Below are 25,734 nucleotides of genomic sequence, written 5' to 3'. Positions count from 1 at the left end.
GACTCAGCTCCAGGCAAGATGGGGAAAGGACAGACAACGTGGGAGCTGCAGTGCTAAACACCTGTGCTAATTAAAGCCAATGGAAAAGTGAGAGAGGGCGAAAGATTTATACGATCTGAAGAGAAACCAGAGTAGCAGCACGGTTACTGGTGGGACAATATTGGAAGAAGGATAGTTTGCCCACTATAGAAGAATGGGTGTTTAAAGTTTCGAATCTTGCAGAAATGTCTAAGATTTCTGCTTACTTGAAAGATCATTCACAGGAAAGATATATTTCAGTTTGGAGGAGATGGATAGATTATATTCAGAACAAATATGGGACCAAAAAGTTCCATTTAGCTTATGAGTAGATTTTAAAGGGATATTGTTATTGGTACTTTGTATGTAGTTATGTTAAAGGGGAGTTAAAGCACATTATGAATTTGGTTAATTGTATATTATGCATAATTTTTATTTAGAATATGATTATTATAACTATAATCCTGTATTTAGCTCTGGGAAGTGGGGGGGGGGAAGTGGGCGGGTTTGGGGTGGGGGATTTGGGGATATATTGTAAAATCTTGTTTTTGTAAAACTCTTTAATAAAAAAAAAGAAAAGAAAAGTGAGAGAGGAGTTAGCAGAAGCTCTTTGGCTGAGGCTGAGGCAAGCGGAGCGTATCGAGCACTTTAGCGCAGGCGGGAGAGAAGTCTGCCAGAAGAATGGCACGCCCCAAACCCGGGATTACCTCCCCAGTCCGGCACAAGACATCCTGACCAGGGACAGCTCATAAATCAAGCAGGGGAGTGATAAATAACTTGTTGCTTGTTGGATCCTAACAGCTGCACGTAAACCGAGAAGCCGGGAGAGGGAAAGGAAGGGGGGCCGGTCACAAAAGTCTAGTGTTATTATCTCCTGAAGATTAAGAGGATGAGCCTAAAATTAAGCACGGCGAATGTTTGCTCACCAAATGTACGAATCTTTTTTTTTAAAGAGAGAGAATCCGAACAACAGAGCATTTCCCCCACTTTGATATTTCACTTATGAGAGTGGACAGCTAGAAGCCCATAAAGAAGAAGTGAGTCACCCAGAAAACCCCAGAATGGGTGGGGTCTCAGGTTCCCTGTGGTCAGGGCTGGACTTGTGGAAGGAATTTGGGGAATTTTGTTTTGTCTTGAAATTGCACCAGAGGCTGATTATCGTTTTCATGTGTTTCTGCCCATAAAAGGAGGGAGAGCTGGGCAATTAGTTTTCAAGCATCAGGATTGGCCTGGCATCCTTTGATTCTATATCTGTTTGGGGGTTTTGTTGTTGTTGTTGTTTAAAAAAAGCTCAAGTTGCATGTCTCCCTGGGACCCTCCTTTTGCGCCGGGCATTTAAAGGTATACTGCTTCTGTAAATGAAGGTTCCATTTAGCTGCAGTGACCAATCCAGGGGTAGGCAACCTCGGCTCTTTTACGACTCATGGACTTCGACTCCGGGAGTTGAAGTCCATGAGTCATAAAAGAGCCGAGGTTGCCTACCCCCGGACTAATCCTTTAGGAGCATTGGAATAACTCTCTCCAGTGTAAAGCCCAATTGCGGCATAAGCCCTACCCGCTTCCCTTTGCTTGTCCCGGATAACATCCCTTTCGGGCTTCTGAACGGCGAGACACCCTCACCGGACTATCCCACTAGAGATGACCCAAACTGCACCTATGTTCGGGCTTTGCATAACAGGAGAAGCATTTGGCTAGCTTGCAGGTGGCGTGCCCGGGGACAACCCTGAAATGACCCCCAGATGCCAGCAGCAGCAGCAGCAGCAGCAGAGGGACCTCCCAGGACAAGGAAAGCCTCTTCCAGCTGCCTGGCGCCGGGCAAAGCATTACCCCTCCCCCAGAGCCCCCACCCCGCCCCTTTCCTAGGAAGGGAAGCCTTGGCGGGTCCGGGGCTTTTGCGAGCGAAGGAAGGGAACGTGGGGACGGGGCAGCGGGCGAGGGCCAGAGCGAGAGGATCGGGACTTTACCCCGGGCGTAGAGGTTGGAGAAGTCGGTCTCGGTCTTCTGGAAGCGGCCTTCCTTCTCGCTGTTCTCGCAAGCCAGCAGGTTCCGGGTGCTCTGCCTTTCCTTGAGCGCGCTCACCAGCCGGCTCTTGTCTTCCAGGCTGTTGTTCCTTTGCAGGAAGCCTGCAGGGTTAGGACAAGAGGGGCAGGTCAGCGGAGACGCCTCGATCGCGCTTCCCATGGTCGACCCGAGCCAGCCCCTGCTCCCCTTGGAAAGGGAGAGCCGAGCCGCTCCCTCGGGCGCCCAGCTCTGCCCCGCGCGCCTCTCGCTCCCCGCCGTCCTGGAGGTGGATTTATAGGGGGAGAGAAGGCGCCCGCAGGCAGGAGAACACAAGAGACCCCCCCCCGACTGCAGAAAGGCAAGGGGCGGGGGGGGAGAGGGGAAGGGAGGACAGCGGAGGATCGCCCATCCCTTCTCGCCTTTGGCTTGGGGGTCATCTTTGGTCACCAAAGGGCACCTTCGGGACGAGGCAGGATGGCTTTTCGCCCCACAGACTGAAATGGGGAGGGGGTGTGTGTGTGTGTGTGTGTGTGCCTTCCGGGCAGTTTTCGAGGAGGGGCAGTCATCAGAACAAACGCTTTGGGAAAATAAGAACGACGCCTCCTCCAAGCCCCCCCTCTCCCCCCCCGCCGGGAGGATTGGGAAGGGCGCAGAACCCAAGACTAATACACGCAGGGTGGGCAGCCTCCTCCAGATGTTGCTGAACTACACAGTCCCAGAAGTCCAGCATTGGATTTGTAGTTCGGTCACGTCGGAAAGCCACCGGTGACTCGTCCCTCTTTCAAAGAAAGTGCAGAACGCCTCTACACATCTGAGGTCTTAACGGATGCCCACCGTTCTGTGTTTTGAGTGACGTAATCCCAAACATCAGTCTGCAGCCGCGGTCCCCAAACATATGAGACTACTGCGGTTTGTACTCTGTCCTATGATAATGATTCATCACAATCACACACACACACACGTTAAGCCGAACTGAATACAGTGTCCCAGGCTGAAAGCAAAGAGAAAGCACGTCGAAAAACGCCAACTTCGAAGTAAGGAAGGAAGAAAAAAACACCTCAAAAAAAGGCTTGAGAAAATTAAAATCGAAATATAACTCGCTTTGCATACTTGTTTTCTATCCCCGATCATTCACCAGACCTCGATGAAGCCACGGGAGAAAGTGGGGGAAGGAAGTAAACAGTTCAAAGTTAGACGCACCTTGACCCGGGAGCGTCTTCCTAAAAGCAGCATAACGGAGTTGGAAGGCTTCTTGGAGGTCTTCTAGTCCAACCCCCTGCTCAGGCAGGAAACCCTATACCAGGGGTCTTCAAACGTGGCCCTTTTATGACTTGTGGACTTCAACTCCCAGAATTCCTCAGCCAGGACCTCTGCGAGTTGAGGTCCACAAGTCATAAAAGGGCCAAGTTTGAAGACCTGCCTTATACCATTTCGGACAAATGGTTGTCCAGTCTCTTCTTTAAAACGCCCAGTGTTGGGGCACTCGCAACGTCTGGAGGCAAGACGTTCCACTGATCAATTGTTCTAACTGTTGGGAAATCTCTCCTGGGTTCTAGGTTGCTTCTTTCATAGAAGACCACGACATTGTACAGTGGAAGGAAGGATGGTAGATTTGTAGAGTTGGAAGGTACCATAAGGCAGGGGTCTGCAACCTTGACAACTTTAAGACTTGTGGACTTCAGCTATGCTGGCTGAGGAATTCTGGGAGCTGAAGTTCACAAGTCTTAAAGTTGTCAAGGTTGCAGACCCTTGCCATAAGGCTATCTGGCCCAACCCAGGGCAACAACGTGCAGGAAAACCAATCAAATCACACACGAGAGTTCGTTGTCCAGCCTCTTTTTAAAAGCCCCAAGAGGTGGAGGGTCCCACAACCGCCATACCGAGGCCGTTTCTCCTGTTGGACAAATCCTATAGTGAGGAAGATTATTTTCCCCTTACTTAATTTCCCTGGGACCCGCTCTAGCCAGGAAGGCCGGAGAGAGGGAAGAGCCAAGTGGGGAAATGCATTTATTTAGGCGGAGTATTTGTGTGTGTGTGTGTGTGTGTGTGTGTGTGTGTGTGTCCCAATCGTCACTGTCTTTAAATCGTTGCCTGACAGCAAGAACTGAACTCCGACATCTCGACCTCTTCTGGCAAGGCTTTCGATAGGGATCGTTTCCTTTCCTTTCCGGAGAAATAAGTGCCCCATTTAGCACAAAGGGGCCCACCCCTCCCTCTCGGGCACAGCCTTATCCAGTCTGGCCGCGTTTATTTTTCCCAAGCCTGGAAGGACCGGGAAGATCGAGAGCAAGCGGGACCATGTACAGAAAGCAAGTCGGCCTTTACAGATTGGGGTTTTCCTACGCTCTTTTGGAGATGGGACTGGGAGCTTCCAAAGGTTAAGCAGAAGACCGATCTTAGGGTTTTCCTTTGAATAAAGCCATTCACTGCCTGGCTGAGAAGACGCTTTCCCTAGAGGAGAGCATCTATTAGCATGGGGAGATGGGGGAGGAGGGAGGGAGGGAGGGAGGGAGGAAGGAAGGAAGGAAGGAAGGAAGGAAGGAATGAATCCCCTTTGAATCAGCGTGGAACTGTTGATTTTCGTTTTCGTTTTGTTTGTTTCTTTCCTTCTTTCTTTTTTCTTTCTTTCTTCTTTCTTTCCTTTCTTCTTTCGTTCTTTCCTCTTCTTTCTTTCTTTCCTTTCTTTTCTTCTTTCACCTTCAAATCAGTGTTGACCTCTGTCTCCCTCTCTCTGTCTTTCACCTTTGAATCATTGTTGATCCTTCCTTCCTTCTGAATCATCCATCTTTCTTTCTTTCTTTCTTTCTTTCTTTCTTTCTTTCTTTCTTTCTTTCTTTCTTTCTTTCTTTCTTTCTCTTTGACCTCTCTCTCTTTCTCTCTCTCTTTTTCTTCTTAGAATCACTGTTGATTCCTAGCAACTGCCTGGACAAGGCCCTGCAATTTTCTTGATAAGGTTTTTCTGAAGTGATCTGCCGCTGCCTCCTTCTTAGGATCGAGTGTGAGTTTCTGGCCCAAGGCAACCCAGATAGCCTCATGCTTAAGGAGGACCCAAACAGAGAAGCCGCTGCTTTTCTTGGGATAAGTTCAAGTCTCCTTCTCCAACCGGGTGCCCTTCGGATATACTGTACTGAATCTTCAAAGCCAGCAAGGCCTTTGGCCAGGAACTGCAATTCCAACACAGTCGAGAAAGGCTGATTTGGCAGGTCTGGAAAAGAAATCCACTAGACACGAAGTCTGTCTTAACCTACTACGGAAAACGATGGCAACCACGTGGAAGATACTTTAAAGCGTTTGAAATTGCGGGTGTTGCGGGACAGAGTCTTTGAAATGCCAAATGAAGCCAGGTCTTGGAGATGGAACTGCTTCTCACCTGGATGCGAAGCAATTGACCGAAGTAATATGGGAGAAATGAAAGGAGGGAGGAAGGGAGGAATCCAATAGATGAACCCCGCCCCCGCGCAAGGGAGATAAAGTGTCGGAGGAAGGGAGGCGCCTCTGCTCACTCTTTCGCCCACCGCGAAGCTTTTCCTGGGGGAGGAAGTGAAAGGAAGGAGAGGCTGGTCCTTAGAAGCGCTCCCGTCGGCGCTAAGCTCGGCTGCCCACAACAGCAACTCCTGTTCTGAATCAGGTTTTTTTTTCCCCTCCCCCTCTGTGGTGACGCTTTTCTACCAGCTGGGGCAGCTGATGTAGGAGAAGCGCAGGCCGAGCTGAGAGGCGGAGTTAAGCCTGCCATCAGTTTAGAGCCGTTTTGAGTTCTGTTGACCCTTATCTGGTGCCAATTTAGCATCGAACTTTACTTGAGCAGATTCTTGCGCATTAGGCTTAAATAAATTTTCTATGCTGCAATCTTATGAATGGCTCTGATTCTTTGCACCTGACAGCTAGGCTGGCAATATTGTGGCCATTATCCAGGTGTGGGTTTTTTTTTGTTTTTTGTTTTTAAAAAGGTCCAAGTTAAACTATCACTGCAAAGTCCAGAGTTTTGCTTATTTGAAACGCTGGCCTTTCCCCAAGGTACTAAGGACACCTGGTTCAGTTCTTGTCTATTTAAGTGATTCTGTGCCACCATCCAAGTAAGAGCTTGTGAGGTGGACCAGGTTGGGAAGGAGTGGCCAGGTTTTTCAATCCCTGACTGGTTCAGAATCCTTTCAATTACATTTCATGGTTGATGAGATCTGTAGCTCTTCATCCTTTAGTGGGCAAAATTAAGGCTAACCAGACCAAATTCTCTCAACTGTGGGATTCAGACATTCCAGGCTATAATTTTATCATCTGGCTTTAGCCTACCTCAATATGTGAAGCCAGTCAATTGTACCTTACTTATGGACAACCATATAACCAAGGCAGTAAGGCCTAGCAGTTAAGGTGCTGAGATAAAGAGATCACATTGTACTCTGTCTTGAATTTCTAAGTAAAAGGTGGAATATCAATCTGATGGCATAAAATAAACAAAAATTGGAATTGGTGTAATGTGTGAAATTAGTTAATAGCTAGGCTCAGACTACGGTATAAGCTTAATCAAAATTAAGCTGGCTTGTTTGGGGTTTGTGTGCTCTCTGAACTTAGCCAGCCCTGATTTATTCAGTAAAACATGGTTATGAAAGCTTGGTGTAGCATATTGAGTTAACACGACCATTGAATAAGAAGACCAAACTGGACCTTTTCTATTTTCTGTACTAAGCATTAAACACAAAATTTAGCTTATTATTTAGTTAAAAGATGTACAAATTCAGGTGCCATTGTTCAGAATATCAATACAGCCATATCTCCGTATGCCAGGTTAGAGATTTATGTTTTATGCCAGGTTAGAGATTATCCTCTTCTGGAATTAAAACAGACCTTCATTAGATGTGAAGGAAAAGCTAAGCAGGTCTCCATCTTGAAGCAAAATCTCCCCAACGGATGTTAGAATAGGATATGAATTAAACAATAACTAAGCTTTTAAACTTGTTTAAAACATCAACTTATGGGACTTGCCATTGCCCACCTCTTCTTCTCTGGAGTTGCAAATCCCATCAGCTTTAGCCAAGAGGGCCTTTGGCCATGGCTACTGGGATTAATGTCAAGGAAACAATACACAGTCTAGCCCTGGGGTAGGCAACCTCGGCTCTTTTATGACTTGTGGACTTGGAGCCAACTCCCAGAATTCCTGAGCCAGCCATGCTGAAGTTGAAGTCCATGAGTCATAAAAGAGCCGAGGTTGCCTACCCCTGGGCTTGCCCAGAGTTAAGCAGGTCTGCACTGAACTTTAGAAAGCAAATCACTCTTGCTGCCTTCCACTCTTCAACAAACACCTGACTCCACGAGGCTAACCTTGCCTTGGCTCAGAAGTTAAGCAACTTGAACCTGGTTATTACTTGGATGACCACTAGGAAAAGCCAGACTTGAAGACAAGACACGGATATCAAAAAAACAACTACAAAACAACAACAACAACAACAACATCCTAGAAGATAGCAGTGGGCAACCACTTCAACGCTGTGTGTGTGTGAACCCTACATGGATGAGTGATTTGAAAGAGATTTTATCTCTTTTTATCTTCTAGGAATGGGAGATATGCAAGTGACCAAAATATGAGGCTACTTAATTTGGGTTTTCTATCTTTCTTGGCCAGGCTAATTGAAAACCATCACTGAGCTATCTGGTAATTATTTCTTTTCTTCAATGCAACCAGAAAAAAACAGATTTTAAAATAAAACTGAATTAAACCAAACCTAGAGATTTTGCCCACAGCCAGTTAGGGCTGCCCTCTACTCCTTGTTTAAAGGGGAACCTACTTATTGTCATTCTAGAAACTAAGCCAGGCTTCTATGAAGATGAAACATCAGGAAATCTTCCACTAATACATTAACCAAGTGGCTGCATCTTCATGAGGTTAAAGTAATAAGTACAGATTAGGCAATTACTTTACAATAGATTGTCTATCTATCCCTTTCCTTTCCTGGAGGGTAATGAGATTTGATTGGCTTTGTCTCTGTAAAACTCTTTTTTTTAAAAAAAAACACATGAGGGAAAGCAATTTTATTCAAAGCAGGTTTTAAAGGACTTGGAGCCAAGGAGGAAATAATATTAGCTAATGAGATGCATATTTATAAAATGGCAACTTCTCTCCATGTATAAACTGAGACAGAAAGGGAGAAATCCTGTGTGCATGGCTCATTTGTTTTAGCTTCAAATGCTGAGCCCTATGAATTAAAAAGGGGGAGAAAATTGTCCATGATTAAAAAGGAGGTTTTCAATTTGAAACACGAGACAATGCCTCTTTTGGATTATAGAGTCGGATTGCTGAGAAGGCTGGAATAGAACACAGGAAAGAAAAAGGACTTCCTGGCTTCAGTTGATGGCATAGAGATCCTTTTACTCAAATATATTTTGGGGTTCTCTCTGAGACAGCCAATACTTTGTACGCTGAATGAAAAGTAGGTTTTCTTAAAGCCTGTGGAATGAATTTCTGAATCACCATCCTCAAACCACAGTTAGACAATATTTTTAATAGGCCACCCGGTTTACAAAAGAATCACAAGCATTTGAGTTTCCAAGAGCTCATGGGGAAAAAAAGTCAGAAGAGGAGGCTGTACTAGCAATCTGCATCTGCACCAAAGTAAAATCTTAGCTGGATTGCTGGGAAAGTCTGCAAATAAATAATTTGGATTTCTTGGAGGGTTTCACACAAAGTGCTAAATCAAAAACCCGGATTTTAACATACAGTTGCCGCACTCATGAAGGTTACATCAGAACAAATAAACAGGCCATATTATGACAAATGATTCACAGAAAATGTTAGGTATAGATAGTGGCTGGGGTCCCAAAGCCTGTGAAACCATAAACTACTCATTCCTGTTTTCACTTAGTCTAGTAGTTAGTATATCATGCAAACCTAAAGTATAATGCATAGAGTTTTCTACTGTTTTCCTTATTAGCGATTGAGAACACTCCTTCTGTTCATTACTTTGGGGCCAGGATTTTCCCAAAGACCCATCACTCAGCAGGGGTAATGCCAAGACTCAAGTTTTGAAAACTATATATCACAGAACAGAATTTCTGAGCAGACGCAAAATATTTTCACCTCATCACTACTATATAATCATAGATGCCAATGAGACAAGTTTAGAACAAGAGCACTGATCTCTGATCAAGTCTCTGACAGATTAGATTTGGCCCGCTCATTTTATAAATTAAACCTCCATTTTGAGAAATCTGACAAATATAGCTTCTTTCTACCATGATCCCACACATACTTTCTTGTTCAATTTCTTTTTCCAAATAGCTTGAATTTATGTCGGATGATTTCATCTTGATTTATTGCAGAAGACCTGAGGTCAATTGCATTCTAAGAGTCAAGGTAAATGTTAGAAACCTCAGGGAGCTACCCAGAAGCCTAAATTTCCTTTTCTTTGAAAACTTGTATAGAATTTTGGGATACTCTCTAAAACTTCATTGGAGAAAGCCTTGTGCTACCTAAGGGAGAGCATGGCCAATTAGGAAAGCTATGTAGATGATGTACACTTGATTACTTTCTAATTGGCCAGGCAGGGATATTTGTCGACTACAAATCAAGAAATGTGTTTCTTGACTCTGGGTTCCTTGGATGGAGATGTAAATGCAAGAGGGAGGGAGGGAGGGAGGGAAGAAGGAAAGAAGGGAGAGAGAGAGGGGTTGTAGTGGTGATGGAGGAGAAGATGGTATTTGGTTATGCTTGGGGAAGGCATCATGAGCATAAATTACACCTCAACTCTTGCTTATCTCAAGCAAAGAGAGTCTTTCCTAATCACTGACACATCTGAACAGAAATCAAAATGGACATTATTTTTGTTGTTGGTTTTGTTGTTGGTGTGGAGAAAAAAATTCCTAGTAGGGGAGATTGGTTCTTTTTCTTTCTGGGAAGAACAAAAAAAGGGGTCAAACAGAAAACTGAAGCATCTGAGCCCGTGGTGGATAATACCATTCACATCAAAGGAGGGACATTAAACCGTTGTGTTTCTTCATGCTGATAATTACCTGTTCTTTCCTGGTTTCTTAGGGAGGTGATATTTAATCACTCAAGGGAAACTAGCCTGTTAGTACAATTTGAAACCTATTTCATTTGGGTTTATTTGCATTTTGAACATCCTCCCTCAATTTTATGTTACCTGAAACAATCCCAAAGACATTTGCGTAATAGATTTGTTTTTAGGATCGAGCTTGGATTAGTTTTTATTACTGAGTTCGATTATGATGTTTCAAGTGATTTAAACCTCCCCTGAACCACAGAACTCATAGCCTTTGTCAGTTATCATCCAGTTAAAATATTGCTCGGCCTCCTGGGGTTGATATGTGAGACAAGAAACAATTTCCTTGCTCCTTATTTTGGGGAAGGAGGGGGCACAGAATAATTCCTAACTCTGCTTTCTTTGTGCATTTCTTTAATGTATAAGTAAATCCAGCATGTTTCCTCCCTAAAAATCCAGAGAGGCTCGATGTATCTAGATAGTCAGCTTGTTCAAAAAAGTAAATTGGATTATTCCCAGCAACGTTTTCTTTCAACAGAATGTGCTTGTACTTGGATACAACCATCTCAGTCCTAGAAATAGCTACTCAAAAACTACCCCGCTGAAGTCAATTACAGCTCAGCGAACAAGTTTGCATCCAAAGTGACTCGCAGCCCCCAAGGGGACCTGCCTTCCTGCTTGTTGAGTCCAAGACCCAGAAGGCTGAAATCCACCGAGATGAAGGGCACTTGCACAGCTAGAATTCCCCTTGCCTTTTCCAGACGTTCTCTCTCTCTCTCTCTCTCTCTCTCTCTCTCTCTCTCTCTCTCTCTCTCTCTCTCTCTCTCTCTCTCTTCCTACTGGAGAACAATAATCTGCCAAGCTTCTAGTTCTCAAGACAGAAATTATTTATGTATCAATAACTTGGAAACCTAACCCGAAAGCTGAAAAACAAGGGTAATATTCTGATAGTACTCTAAGTTCGTCAGAGTTCATCGAACATTGGTTTTAAGCGATTGGTTTTAAGTGACCTTCACAGACAGAAAAATGGCAATCAATCACTGCAGTAAATTAAAAACAACAACAACAACAATAAGCACTCACTCAGATTACTGAACGGGATAGCATTTATCTCCCCCTCCCTCTTCCAAAACGAAAAGGGGGAAAAAAGAAAAGGGAAAAAAAATAACGGCGTTGAATATTTCTTAAATTAAAAGTTTTGGTTCCTCCCTGAGCACATTTTTTTTGGTAGTCCGGCCTGCGTTTTCCCAGAATTGCCTCTATGACATAGTTCAGTCCTGGGCGCCTTCAGAATCGGAGCGAGGTTTTTGCAAAGCCGAAGACCAAGAGTGCAGCTCCGGGACTTGGGGGTTGTTTTTCCTCGTGGAAGCCGCCCCGCGCTTCGCTTGCCTTGAGATGCCGCCCTTCAGGCAGGCTGTCCGGCCCACCGATGGGGCTGGAACGGCGCGCTCCTTCGGTTCTGACTTGGGAAGGCAGGACTCAACCCACTGAAAAATCACCCACCTCCGCGTCTCAGCTGCTTGAAGCTTAGGCGGGCCTTTAGGGGGCAAGTTGCAGTGTCCCTTCCCACAGCCCCGAGGAGCCCATCTTCCTCTGCGTGGGCAGGGGGTGGCCTGCCGCTCTCATTTTGGAAAGCGGCCTCAGGGCGGGAAGCAAAGCAAATCCAGTCCCGAGTCGCCCGAGGACCGTCCAGGGATCTGGCGGAGGCACAAGGGAATCGGAAGAGAGCTGGAAGGTACCTTGGAGGTCTTCTAGTCCAGCCCCCTGCTCTGGATTGGGCGCCCTCGTTTCATTTTTTTTAAAAAAACGCGGCTTTGTTTGTCGTGAGAAGTGGCCACTTTCCGCCGGGGATGGACGCCCAGCTTTCCAGCGAGACAGCAGGCCGATGCGCCCCGCCTCGCTCCGAGAGTCCCCGGGGCCCCTTCAAGCAGAGCCCCCCCCCTCCCCCACAGCTCGCTCCCCAGAAGCACCGGAAAGACATCCTTCCCAAGTCAGACGAGTTGGTCGTCCGGTTGTTGAGACGGGTAATAATTTATTTTATTTTATTTTAATTCCATTTATATCCCGCCCTTCTCCGAAGACTCAGGGCGGCTTACAAGCTTAGCAGTAGCCTTCATTCTATGTATAGGGCTGCTTATTAGGGCTTTCACACACACACACCCCCAAGCGGGATTATTACAAAGTCAGCTTAATTGCCCCCATAATCCAGATTGAAAGAAGCTCCTGGTGCCGCCGCCTCGACGGCACTTGTAATTCTTTCATCCAGCTGTGCCCCTTCCCAAGCAGGCAGCGCGCGCGCCTAAGTGGGAGTCCAGCTTCTTGGGCTCGGAGAAGGCACCGCTGGTTTGGAAACTCTTGTAAGCGTAGCAATCCGAATCAGCGGGATCAATGGAATCTCCCTTCATCTGTTCTGCCGAGCTGGATTAAAATATGGGGAAATGCTGGGCGGCGGCCTGTGTCTGTGTGTGTGTGTGTGTGGTGGGGGGGGGAACCCTCTAGCTAGCACTCTTCAGCCATTGAAGGGACTGGCCGGAAAACGATCTAAACTAAAGCCTACAAAAGGCTATTGGTGAAAGAGAAAGAGGCTGAAGGGCCCCAAGGCAACTTGGACCGATTCCAAATGAGCTCTGTGGGGTTTCTTCGCCCCCTTTCTAACCTACCGAAACTACTTAGGAAGGGAACCTCGATGGCTGCGCTGATGCTTAGGAGTCTTGAAACCTCTCGGTTTGCCCAGAAACAAATCCGGCCCAAGCTGGAAGGCAAATTTATGTACCGGTAAGTATCCGAAGGAGAACCGGGCCTAGTCTGGTGAGTTTGGCCCCACCACACGCAGGAAGGTTTCATTCCGAGCAGATACCGGGATGGCCCAGAAGGGCTTCGTAATTTACATCCTTAAACGAAGACACCTGGGGGGGGGGGTGTCTCTCTCGCTTTGGCCCGTCCCCCTCTGCAATGGCGGGAAGGAGGCGTCGGAGCGAAATTTCAGCCCGGGCAGAGAAAGACGCCACGCAACCCTCTCCGGAATGAATCTCCTGCCTGGAGCGGATGCAATCTGACGGCATTCATATATTCCGCTCCCTTTCCTTTCTCCTCCCGGGCGGCCGGGACGCGGAGTGGCTGCCAGTCCCTATCTCCAGGCGCAGCAGCCTGACGAATGGCCCTTTAATCAGGCCCTCGTTAATCTTCCTCCCTCAGGAGGTCTGTATTTTCCGGGCCGATAAGGTGGAAAACGCTTCAGACAGAGCGCTGCGCCGCAGGGCCCCGCCGCCCGGGCACTTCCAGCCAGGCTCTCCTCCGCCTCTGCCACGCTCCCCATTCCCAGCTGGCGGAGGGCCATCGGCGGCGCGGGGGCTTCCTGGCGGGGACGGGACCTCGCGAGTTGCCTTGACAAACAAGCAACAGGAGCCGGGAATGACTCCTGGGGGGGGGGATATATCCAGCCCTGTGAAGCCAAACCAGCAGGGCAGCTGCTCGCGCCCCTTAAGGCGCGCACACGCCCCTTTCTGCCCCCAACCCAGTTTCTCCACTTGTTCCATCCACCTGGCCCCTCTTTCTGTTTCAAAGACGATTCCCATTTCTATGCTGCGCATAAGCGCCTCCCGCACTCCCCGACTTCCTGCCCATCATCCTCCCCTCGCCATCTTAGCAACTTCTGGGTCGAAAAACTTGTCTGTCTGTCTCCCTTTCTCTCGCGCGCGCGCCTGCCCCCTCTCTCTCCCTCCCTCCCCCTCCCTCTCTCCCCCCCTCCTCTGGCTGCCATGAAAGCCTCTTTGCAAGTCAATCTCGCTCGAATCGATTGTATATAGGAAAATCGGCGGGCCCGCCCGCGGTGTCCACCTTTTTTTTGGCTCACGTTGACCAGTAGGTGGCGCAAGAGTCTACATCACAGCTCCCGATTCCTACCGATGAGGAAAAGCAAAAGGGATTCTCCCTCCTGTTCCTCCCCCCTACCCCCCCCCCCACCGCGCGCGCACACACACAAACAGACACCCTTCTCTTCTAAAAGAAGAGGCTACCTAGCGGCTGCCTTGTTAAACTTCTACGTGGGAGGAAAAAGGAGGAGCACCTTTTGGCAGCTTCATTCCGCCTCTGCCTTGTCTGAAGATAAAAGAGGCAGTCTACTTTCTTTGCCAGCCAACCTAGTTCCTTCAGGCCTCCCGGGCGAACCCCCCCCCCCCACCCACAACCGTGCTTTTATGAAAGATTAACAGCTGCGTGAGTGATTGCAGACTCAAGACAATGCGTAAGGGAGGAAGCGGTGTGTCTTGTTCTGTGTATGTAGGTGTGTGTGAGAGAGAGACTTGGGCAAGAAAAGTGTGAATATCCTCTCTCTTTTTTGCCTCTTTTCACTTACCGCATATCTTGAGTCCGATTTTCTTCGTGCAGCCATGAGCTACACCACACCAGGTATCATAGGCTAAAGGGAATAGAAACCAAAAAAAATTACTTCCTACAGAAGCGAATGGGTACCTCACAGTGCTGTATTGCAATTCCTACCTGGCAAATCAGCAAAATCTACATGCGAGATTTCACAAAACCAACACAATGTTTAGGTGTGGAAAAAAGTCTAATTCAACCTAGAAATCTTTCTTTCTTTCTTTCTTTCTTTCTTTCTTTCTTTCTTTCTTTCTTTCTTTCTTTCTTTCTTTCTTTCTTTCTTTCTTTCTTTCTTTCTTTCTTTCTTTCTTTCTTCTCCTTTCCTTTCCTTATTTCATTTCATTTCATTTCATTTCTCTTTTTGATGTAGTGGACACCAAGGGCATACAAATCGATCTCTATCTCTGCCTCCCCCATCCCCCCACCATGAATTAAGACGATTTTAATCAACCATAAATGGAGCTCTAATAGCTCCATTATACGGTGTCCTGGGATTGAGGCTATGTAAGGCATCAGAGCTTGGTGTGACTTGTGTGGGAGAGCAGCTGTTTGTTTTTCTCTTTTCCAGTTTATTTCTTTGCAATCCTGGAATCATAGCAGAGGAGACAGGAAACGGGAGACTTGATTGACAGGACGCACGTGTGGACAAGCGGGAGTCTGGTGACTTCAAGGCTCAGTGGCAAAAGAGGTCCTATCAGGAAGAAACAGGCAGCTGGGAGAGATCCGATCTCCTAATAATTTGCTGGCAGGCTTCCATGAAAGTGGCAGCTTAAAATAAACTAGCATGAAATGGGGTCAGGGAAGAGTTCAAGAATTAATTGGGTGAACAATAGTATTTGAGTAGATGATCAGACTTGCATGACTAGGCTGCAGCCGACTGACGAGTCAGGGTGCACATTAAAAGGCTTCTCACGTCCGCTTGGTCCCCCCTTTTTCGAGACACCTCTTTTCATCTGGCTTGCTCTCTTCGCCCCCTCCCACCGACCTCCTTCCTCTGCCCCACTCCAGGCGGTTGAAGCGCGCGTTGCGCTGTCCATTCCTGGAGGTGCTGAAAGCAAGGGAGGAGGTGATAGCCTTCGTGCAGCCCACTTGTTCTTTTTTTTCCTTTTTTTAAAATGAGAATCACGACTTTGCCAGAAATGTGGGCTACACACAACAGCAAGTGTAGCTTATCCAGCAGAAAAATGAAAAGACTTTTTCTGCTAGGAATGGATGCCTCCTCCTACTTTCAATTTTCCAGTACCTCACAGGGCCCAGGATAAGAAGTGAAGGAAAAATAGCAAGAGGATGATAAGTAAACGACCTAAACTGGATTAAAGAAAGAAATATATAAAGAACATGCAACTGGTATAAGAAAAACAAATTACTGATGCCTTGGAAACTCCACTGGACCAAAAAAGTGCCCAATAAATAAAAATATTAAAAGGCCACTAAAACGAGGTTAGTGAGATGCTACTTTCATTGAACCCATTTGGCAGGAGGCTTTCGGATGAGCACTTCTGATTTTGTGAAAGGGACCACAGAGCAGGATCCTAAAAGGAAGAGGATGATGTGATTAAAATATACAGTATTAGTTTATTACACCACTTAAGATTTGAAGAGAGACCCAGATAGGTCTTGCATGACACTGGGAAGTTTTCCCCAAATAAATTTAAGGCGAGATCCATTTAAAATATCATTGCAAAGGCCTCATGGAAGAATTCTAAATACGTTTGACATTTGTAACTCAATCATAACCTACCCTAGTCTTGAAGGATTTCAGGCATTTTGAGAGTAGTTACTAAATGACAGTATTGGCTCATATTTCCCTGTAAATCTGATAGATTCCACAATTCCAAAACAGCATTTAAGAAGATAGGAACAGCCAAGGACTAAAAGGCTACTTATCATTGCTTCTTGGGAAATGAACAGAAAGAGGCAGGGCTCTGAAGGGAAGGTCCTGGACTTTGGCTCCACCCACCCTCCGCCTTCAGTCCCCGCTCTTGCTTTCAATCCCCCGCAAGCTTTTCCTGTTCTTTGGATCACCTATAGGGGCAGCACCGGATGGGCAAAGACAAAGAGCCGCCTGTTGCAGTCTTCTCCAACCTGGGCCCGCCAGATGTATTGGACTCCAACATCTGGATTCCCAGGCTGGGAACTGAACTTCATCAAGGAGGCATCCTCTCTGGACAGAATGATCTAGATTCTAGACAATTGATGGCTAGCAGAAAAAGAGTGTGGCTGGAAGAGGGAGGTCTTCTGAAAACTAGAGAGAGGATAGAAAAATAAAGAGGAGAAAGGAAGGGCAGAGGAAACAAGCCAGGCCGGAAAGAAAGGGAAGCAGTGTGTGTGTGTGTTTGTGTGTTTGTGTGTAACCCATATCCAATTTGGACAGTTGGGTGATATAGCAGACTCGACACTGAATCACGATAAACAAACTAGGGTTGCTGACTAAGAGAGCCGTGAAGGGGCTGTCGACCAAAGGCAATGAGGGGGGCTGCCTCAAGTGAAAGGAGGGGCCAAGAAGGACACCGGGAGGGCGGGGAAGGGAGCCAAAGGGAAGTGCGGGCAAAAGAATGGCAGGCGATGAAAACCCCTCTGACAGGACTCCAAAACAGCCTCGCTCCCCGCCCGAGGCAGCCAGAGAGGCGAAGTGGAGCACGGCAGGGAGAGGAGGGCAATCAAACAAGCCCCGCTCCCACCCACGCGCAGCACCCTCCGCGCGCCTCCCCGCCGGACCTCGGAGGCAGCCGAGGAAGCGCCCGCGAGCCGTCGGGAAACAATAGGAAACGGCTGCGGGAGCGCGGGCGGGAATTGCGCGCCCGGCACAATTGCCAGCCGGGGGCGCCTGGCAGGAGGCGCATTCCTTTGAATGGCGGGCAGGAGGCGGGCAGGCTTGCCGACGGGAACACGCGAGCGCGCGCGCGCACACACACACACACAGACACACACACTGACACACACACCCTCTTCCTTTTGTCAAGTCCAGAAAGAAAGCCAAGCAATGCACAGTATGAACGAGCATCCCTAACCCGGTGTGTCATTTGACAAATTTGGGAGTTAGGCAGCTTTGCAGTCGGGAGGGGTGGGGTGGGGAAGAAAAGACAGAAAACTCTTGTCCATCGTAAAGGAAGGATTTTTGTTTGGTTCCCCCCCTTCCTCCTCCTCCTCCTCCTCCCCCATTCCACTCTTTCCTTGCAATCGCCGGCTATTCACAGCGACGTCTGGGTGTTCATGCTTCATAACCCCGAAAGCCCTTCTAGGGCAAATACCATTCCCTGCTTGGCGGGGTTCGCCAGGCTTCGTTTCCTTCCCTTTCGATCACCCTCCCCCTCCTCGCTTTGTCTCTGGCGATTATGTCAAGCAGCCTGATTCCACCTCGGTTTCTTCTATGGGAGCTGGATGGCTGTCTGAACGCGCTATGGCAAATCCTTCCTTCCTTCCTTCCTTCCTTCCTTCCTTCCTTCCTTCCTTCCTTCCTTCCTTCCTTCCTTCCTTCCTTCCCGCCACCTGCAGCATCACTCGCTTGGTCATTGGCACCTGCCGATGTCCTCGCCAATTCGGGCCAGCGAGCTTTTCCGCGGGGCTGCTTTTCCGGGCGCCCTCAGGAAGGGCTGCTGAAGCGGAAGAAACGGGGAAGGACGCTTTGAGACCCGAGGCGTCCACCAAGGGCCATGAGCGCTTGCAGAACCTTCCGCCCTTTCCTCTAGCATCAAGTCAATGGCGGGAGGGGGTGGGGGTGGGTGGGAGGTGGCGGCAAGACCAGATCTTCCACCTTCCCTTCCTCGCCTTTCGCTAGGAACAGCATCAGGTTTCTTTGTTTTCAAGCAGAAAGAAAAACTACGCACTACCACCCTCCCAGCTTCTTTTTCGTCACCCTCTCGGTTTTAGCGGAGGTAGAGGAGGGGGATCCAAGAAGGCTTCCATGTTGGTCTTTTTTTGGGGGGGGGAAAGTGGGGTTTGTGCGTCTCGACTGTTTTTCTCGAAGCCCCTGCTTTCAAGGAGGACGCATGCACGGGCGAGGTTTGCAAAACGAAAACCCGAGACCTACTTGTGGGTCGTAAATTAGTTGGATTGGGATCCTGAGCGGTGTTGGAGGAGGAGGGATCCGAGGTGGCCATGAGGTTCAGAGGCGCAGCCCTTGGGTCCCAGGAGTCTTCTTTCGGTCTTTCTCCGACTGCCCCCGCCGAAAGGACGGGCTGCAATGGAAGAGAAAAGCGGGTTTAGAAACCTGTTCCTCGGAAGAGCCTGGATCGCGGTCTCCCTCTCCCACTTTCTTCGGGGAACTGGGAGGCGATCCAGAAGCGAGTCTGCAGCCAACAATAAGCTATTAAACTCCTCAGGAAGTAGCTGTTGTCGGAGGAGGGGTGGGGATGGCGCGCGGGTGTCTGTGTGTGCAGAGAGAAGCCTGCACAAAAGGAAGGTGTGGGTACACACCGCGGACAAGAAGAGGAGTCCTTATTCCCGCTTCCCGAAGCCCCGCAGCGACCGCGGCGATCTTGCTCTCAGACAAAGCGAGTTGGAGGGAGAAATGGCTGGAGGTGACGACACCTAGTCGGATTTTAGAAGGCAGCGCTGGCTGCTAAGCGAGACGAGGGGGAAGGTGTATGGACGGGGCTCAGAAACTGAAAAAGCCATTCCTTTGGCTCCTGGCAGGGATGGGGGGAAATAACTGGCGTGTCGCCGGCGGTGGAGAGAAGGACGGATCCAGCTGACCGGAACGTCTAGGGCAGCTCTATTAAAGGCCGATGAGGAGGCTAATTATGATTCACGCCAAATGGGGAACCAACTTCCAGTAAGCATGCTCAGAACACACACACACACACACACAGAGAGAGAGAGAGAGAGAGAGAGAGAGAGAGAGAGAGAGAGAGAGAGAGAGAGAGATTGTAACAGTCTGAAAGACCTAACAATCTTAGGTATGCGATTTTTGCGGCAATCTCCTTCCTTCCGATCTTATTTCCGTTTCAGATAAAATAATATAGAAAGCAATGCCGTTTGCTTAGTTGTGGAAAAAGCAATGCGGCCAAAAGAAACCGCTAAGCCTACATATTCGGCCGGCACAGCAATTTGCAGGCGCGAACATCCAAAGGCTTTGGGGAAGGCAAATACAGGTGCGCCACAGAGCGGTGATAACTACTCGCCCTTCGAGACCAATGGCCTTAAAATGGGCAAAATTCGGCTTTGTAATTTCATAAACATAACCCGGCGTTCGGTTGAGGGGAGCTGCTCGGCCTTTGCACTGCTCTGCCAAGATTTTTCATTCGATCTCCGGGTTCCAAGATTCCTGGGATGGGGACCTGCGGATCAACCCATTTCCCCCTTTTCTTCCTTCCACTGGCCGTGTCGGAATTGTTAATTTAATTGCTAATTTGAATTTAAAAAAAAATCAAGCTGGCAACAAATGTACAAAGGGTTTTTATCTCGATGGAAACCACCTCTGTCAGGGTTGCCTTTTTCAATAACGAAAGTTTTTGTTCAAGCATTCATTCTTGCCAAATATAAAGACAGACGGCTGGATTTTTTTTAAAAAAAATCCGTACCAAATCAAATTCCCATGTACACCCGCGACCTCAAATCTTGAACTCCGGGAGCCGAGAATGACGGCTGCCCTGAGCCGAGCTTGGAAGTGAAGTAACAGGTTATGACCAACGCCATCCACTCCCAAATATTTCCCCAATATCCTTTATTCGAATTGATTAAGAGGAAGACATAGAAACCGTGTTATGGAGAGAGAACGATATCAAATTCCAGCTGAACAAAAAAAACCCGAGATGGGCAGAGGTGGCAATAAAGGAAATACGAAAAACAAATAGCAAACACTTACCAATGAGAAACAGAGGACGCGAGAATAAAGTCCGAGAGTCCAAAAAGCATCGGATCGAGAAATCCGAGTTTTAGAAGGACTTGGTCCTTTATAAGGTTCCCCACAAACGACGGCGGAATATCAATGGCGCTCTGGAATTTAATTCGAACTGACCTCCCCTCCCGGGCTGCAAAGTGCCTGGGCTTTGCTTTTTTAAAAACGAGAAGCCTCAACTGATTTGTTGCAAACGCTGACAGAAGTCACCACGCTTCTTCCAGCCCAGCGGAGGGGGAGGAAGGCGTGAGGATGTTAACTGGGGCGGGGGAGGGGGGGTGTTGAATCACGCGCGTTATCAAGCTAATGTGATTGACTTGCAGGTGTTCTGGCTTCCAAAAGGAGGACCGTAGGGGAAGGGCACGTGACGGCTGTTTTGAACCCATTCGGAGCCAGATCACGACAGGGGTTCATCTTGCAAATAACGGAGCGCTCCTTCACAGCGCATTTAGGAAAGCTCCTTCCCAGTTATTCAGACTAAGCTTCCAAAACTCCAAACCTTAGGAATTCAGGCCAGATTACCTCTTTTTGCAATATAAGCGTTTGTAGAATAGAAGGAGAGTTGTCGTGTTCTGCTCATCTCATCTAAGTTCCGTTCTTCAACTTAGTTCCGTTCTTCAAAAGACCCCTACAATCCTAGTTTCAGGGCTCTCCTTGTCTTTCTCGGATAAAAATCGTGTGAGTGGCTATTTATATTATTAAATAATCGTTTTAAGGAGAAAAGCTTCCTTTTTCTGAAGGCGCGTCTAGGTTTTTCAAAGTGGGAAACTCGAATGCCATATGGCCACTAGGTGGCGCCGACGAATAAAAAATGAGATGTTTTCCCAAAGTCTGCTTACAAAAATAGGACACTTAATCGTTTGGACTCGGCTCTACCCACACGCATTAAATTTGCATTTCTTAACTCTTTTTTTTCTCTCCCTTTGGCAAAGGGACAGGAAAAGAGATACCGAATTTTAAAAAAATGCTCTTCCGTGTTGCCAATTTATGTTTTGTTAGCTCGGACCCTGGTAATATCAGATTAATATAAATACTTCTCCAAGGGGAAAAGGGGAGCTTTGTAACCTAATTAGGGGAGGAGGAAAGGAGAAGTTGCATTAGGAAAGGCTGAAGAGGAGAATCAGGCAGCACCCGCGAAGACTCTGCCTGTCCTTCATTGAAGGACTTCCGTAAAATAACTTATCAACCCCGTCAGAGAGTAGTAGGCAGTAAATACCTGACTACCCACCAAAACGACCATTTTGCTCTGCGTAAGAAATGATAACTCACCTGCTTCTCCATCCCAAGCAGAGGCTATTTTTAAGAGCGTTAAAAAGATTTGCCGGCATACTAACCATTATTCACTATTTGGAAAACAATAAAATAAAACCAAACAGATTCAGACTCAGACTCCGGGGCCCTGCTTGAATGATAAGAAAACAATGCTACCCACGGTGCGACACGCAGGGACAGATTTAGCATTAAGCTGCTCTGTTAACCATTCGATTGCTTAGCTTTTTTGGGGGGGAGGGGGGTAAAATCGTTTTTTTAAAAATGAACTTGACTTGCACAGACTAAAAAATATTGTTGTATCGAGTACTTCTGCAAAGACAAAAAAAAGATAAATAACACATCACTTAAGGCTAGTTCAGGGCTGCTCCTGCAAAGACCCTGTTCAAAGGCTGCAATGAGAGACGGTGGGCGGTACAAGGGGCACGAGTCTATTGTGTTACAATCGATTTCAGCACCATGGAGAGCAGCAACGGGCAGGAAGATAATTAGGGTGATTAAAAAGGCTGTTCTCGCTAAAGCAAAGTCAGAAATGGAATTCCGCGGCGAAAAAGGAAGCGGGGGGGGGGCTAGATTGTGTAACCATTTCCAGACCTGCTATTTATTAACTCGAGCCCCTTTCTCTCCAAATACTCATTGCTTAGCGACGAACATGTACCTAGGCCTTTGGGGTATGCCAAGTATTGTCAGAATAAAAATGACACACTTGGCCCTCCACCGTAAACAGAATCAAGATAAGATAGAAACAAGCAGATCATGGTTATCAAAATATTGCTGATATTCTCAGAAGGACAAATAATTACATATACCTACTGATGGGTGGGGGGAACCCCAGGAATTAGATCTACAGCAAGGTGAACAAATTTTAGTCTAGGCAAAGTCTTTCTCTAGAACTCAAACATCTGTCCAACAGAGGAGAATGTTTGACCACATACTCGGCCCAGAAATGTATGTTTAGCGTAGAGATCTGAACCAATTTTTCATAAATTCTATACTTTCCCCCAAGTTTACTGAATTTCAGCAGTCTAATTTAGGAGGTTTTTGTGTTTGAATATCGCTGATCTACTGAAAATCACATAAAGATGTATGAATCGATTGAGATCTGTCATTTTTCTGCTTCTGGCCTACAGTACTATATAATATGACAGTAGTTCTCAACCTTTTCTTCACCACCGACCCCCTTTTAATACCTTTTGTGACCACAGACCATGACCAGGGACCCCCAAGATTTAACTCAAGATTTAAATCATAACATTTCTTTGAGCTTTCATGCACCCCCTATGATGATCCTACGGGGTCCAAAGACCACTGGTTAAGAAGCACTGTAATATGAGATGTCATAGCACCCAAATGTATTGAATTTCCTTCAACTATAAGCTGCAATTTGCCTGTAGCTTTAGCTTTATTTTTTAAGGGACGCGGTGGCTCAGTGGGTTAGGACGCTGAGCTTGTCGATCGGAAGGTCGGCAGTTTGGCGGGTCGAATCCCGAGTGCCGCGTAGCAGAGTGAGCGCCTGTTACTCGTCCCAGCTTCTGCCAACCTAGCAGTTCGAAAGCACGTAAAAATGCAAGTAGAAAAATAGGGACCACTGCGGTGGGAAGGTAACAGCGTTCCGTGTGCCTTTGGCGTCTAGTCATGCCGGCCACATGACCACGGAGACGTCCTCGGACAAGCGCTGGCTCTTCGGCTTTGAAACGGAGATGAGCACCGGCCCCTAGAGTTGGAAACAACTAGCACGCATGTGCGGGGGAAACTTTACCTTTACTTTTAGCTTTATTTTACCAATGAGGACAATGAAGCAATCAAAGCACTTCAACTTGTAAAAACAACACTAATAAATGTTGCTTTATCTTCAGTGGTAACAAACACCTGCAGGCTTAAGTTTTAACAAACAGCAACCAACTGTCTGTGATTTTTCAGATTAATGAACATTTTTGACTGCACAATTTATAAAAGCCCAGCTGCAAGTGCAGGCAAAATATATTCAGTCTGGATCCCCCTTAACTGGCAATTATTATGAAAACAAGACTTCCAGAATTGCCATTACCAGTCCCACTTTAAAGCAAAGGGCTTTTAAAAAGCAAGCAATTATGAACAAATCACATAATGAAAAAGGAGACCTAACTCCCTTATTATAGAACTTTTTTGTTGTTTTTTAAAGAAAAATCTAAACTAAGGAGTTTTCTCTCAAGTGGCACTGTATCTCAATCTCACATTCTGAATGTTCCATTTTTCTGACTTTAAAGTTGATTTCAATTACTGTTTCTGAAACTTGCTAGATGAAAAGGTCCATCATTTCAAAACTATTAATTTCTTGAATAGTCTGCTATCTACCTGACAATCGTCATGGCTTTTTTTATTTAAGGGGAACCTGTCAGCAAGGAAAGAATACTGGTGCTAAGCATCAAGTCTTTGACTTGTGAATTATTTGAATATTTCATATGTCAGTGTAAAATTTGATATTTTTCTCTAGTATGGCATGTAATGTCCAGAGCAGCGCATTGGCCTAGAGGTGAAGATGCTCACCTCACACTCAGGAGATTGAGAGTTCGGTCCTGGGCAGCGACAGATGTTTCTTTACCAGGGTGCAAAGAGAAAATATTTGCTGTAAAATCCTGATAGGCATTAGGAAGGGCATCCAGCCAGTAATCACTCAGCTCTATTCAGTCGCTTCTACTCCACCCCCCAAAAAATAGCATGTAATATCTGTTCAGTTACCATCCTTTGCAAACAACAAAACAAAAAGCACAAGCTGAATTTGTGGATCCAGCGGGTTCCATTAATTTAAACTTCTGGCTGGTTGTTGGTTATACCAAAACAATGTCAGTGGCCTTCGTTAGCATATTGGAACCAGCTGGAGCCTGAATTCCACATTTGGTAACTCCTAGTGCAAATGGCACTCTAGGTCAGGGGTCCCCAACCCCTGGTCCGTGGACCGGTACCGGGCTGCAGCATGCCAGCAACCGGTCCGCAGAAACAAGCAAAGCCCCATCCGTGGGATGCAGGCAGCACACAAAACCACGCACTCTCTGCTCCGCGGAAAAACGTTTCTCCACGGAACCGGTCCCTGGTGCCCAAAAGGTTGGGGACCTCTACTCTAGGTGAAGGCAGAAACTACTTCAAGCATATTATTATTAATGATTTAACATTCATTAATAATAGCACTCAACATTCTTTGAGACTTTCATCTAAGTGGAGTATGGTGGATAAAGTCTTACTGTATAACCCTTTAAGCACCTTGTATTATATTTTCTCATTGCGAAGGAATATTATTTCAACCCTGATTTAGAGAAGCCCTTTTTTCTCCTTTTGTTCCTTCTGGGTATATTGCATTTAGACTGTTTCATTTGTTTAATTCGACTTTACCTGATTCAGTGCTCCCTTGTTCTTTCTTGTCAACCACTAATTTAGATTTCTCACAGTAGAGCATGTATTAAGGCACCTGGATTTCTGAATATCTGTGGTGCAAAACCTAAGCACACCTCTCCATAAAATGTATACTACTTTTTTCTTCTTCTGCTTCCTTCTTGTAAAAAAAAATAAATCCTTTCCTTGTCTTTGTTTTGTTGCCGTGCATCTCTACCTTCGCTTTTCCCAATCTAATTTCTTCAGGCTTTTGCTTACCTTTTTCTAAGGTGAATCAACTGCTTTGTTTACTCCTCCCAGCCTTTTTTTATTTTCTCTTAATCAACTGTGCATTTTTCCCTTATTTCTGTGATGACACTTCTTCAGCCAGCTTTACTGCTTATGCCACTTATGCTACTTCTTTCTCCCTCTTGGATCAATTAAAAGTCTGACATTTTTTTCTAGGTGGCTACACTGTATTTATCATCAAACGTCATGGCTTTCCATGTTTACTATGTCAATTTTATCTGTTCAACCAAGTGTATTTTGATTTACACGTAGGGATTAGTAAAAGTGTTCAACCAATCCCACTTTGGAGACACGGTAAAACTGCAGAAATATTAGCTTGAGATCTTTGCCAATATGGGTTTAAATCCAGATTTCATAAGGGCTCAAACATGATCACATTGGTAGATGATCAGTACTGGAAGAGAGACAGGAGACGAGGGTCCTTGGTGCTCTCTGAGCTTGGTTGTTTTCTTGCAGGTTTCATTACCCAAACTAGGTAACATCATCAGTGCTGGTAAAGAGTGGGATTTGTTCTCTGTTTATGTTCTAATACAGGGGTCTTCAAACTTGGCCCTTTTATGACTTGTGGACTTCAACTTTGCTGGCTGA

At 46.6% G+C, this 25,734-nt stretch overlaps 1 protein-coding gene across 1 annotated transcript in view; it reads right to left on the bottom strand.

Moving 5' to 3' along the window:
• GAD1 (glutamate decarboxylase 1) overlaps positions 1-18,505 on the bottom strand; it is a gene marked incomplete at its 3' end in the record, with an annotated part of 54,165 nt that extends 35,660 nt beyond the window's left edge. The window contains exons 1-3 of the mRNA XM_081314593.1: positions 18,415-18,505; positions 14,362-14,424; positions 1,983-2,141 (exon numbers count right to left, since the gene is read on the bottom strand). Of these exons, the coding sequence (XP_081170719.1) occupies positions 1,983-2,141; positions 14,362-14,424; positions 18,415-18,484 (292 nt within the window). The 5' untranslated portion in view covers positions 18,485-18,505. The remainder of the gene's footprint in view (positions 1-1,982; positions 2,142-14,361; positions 14,425-18,414) is intronic.
• Between the last annotated feature and the right edge of the window lie 7,229 nt (positions 18,506-25,734).

The sequence above is a fragment of the Vipera berus genome, assembly GCF_964194415.1.
Source record: "Vipera berus genome assembly, chromosome: 1".
NCBI classification, from domain to species: Eukaryota; Metazoa; Chordata; class Lepidosauria; order Squamata; family Viperidae; genus Vipera; species Vipera berus.
Note: the sequence above shows the minus strand (reverse complement) of the source record. Positions and strands in the feature narration are given on the sequence as shown.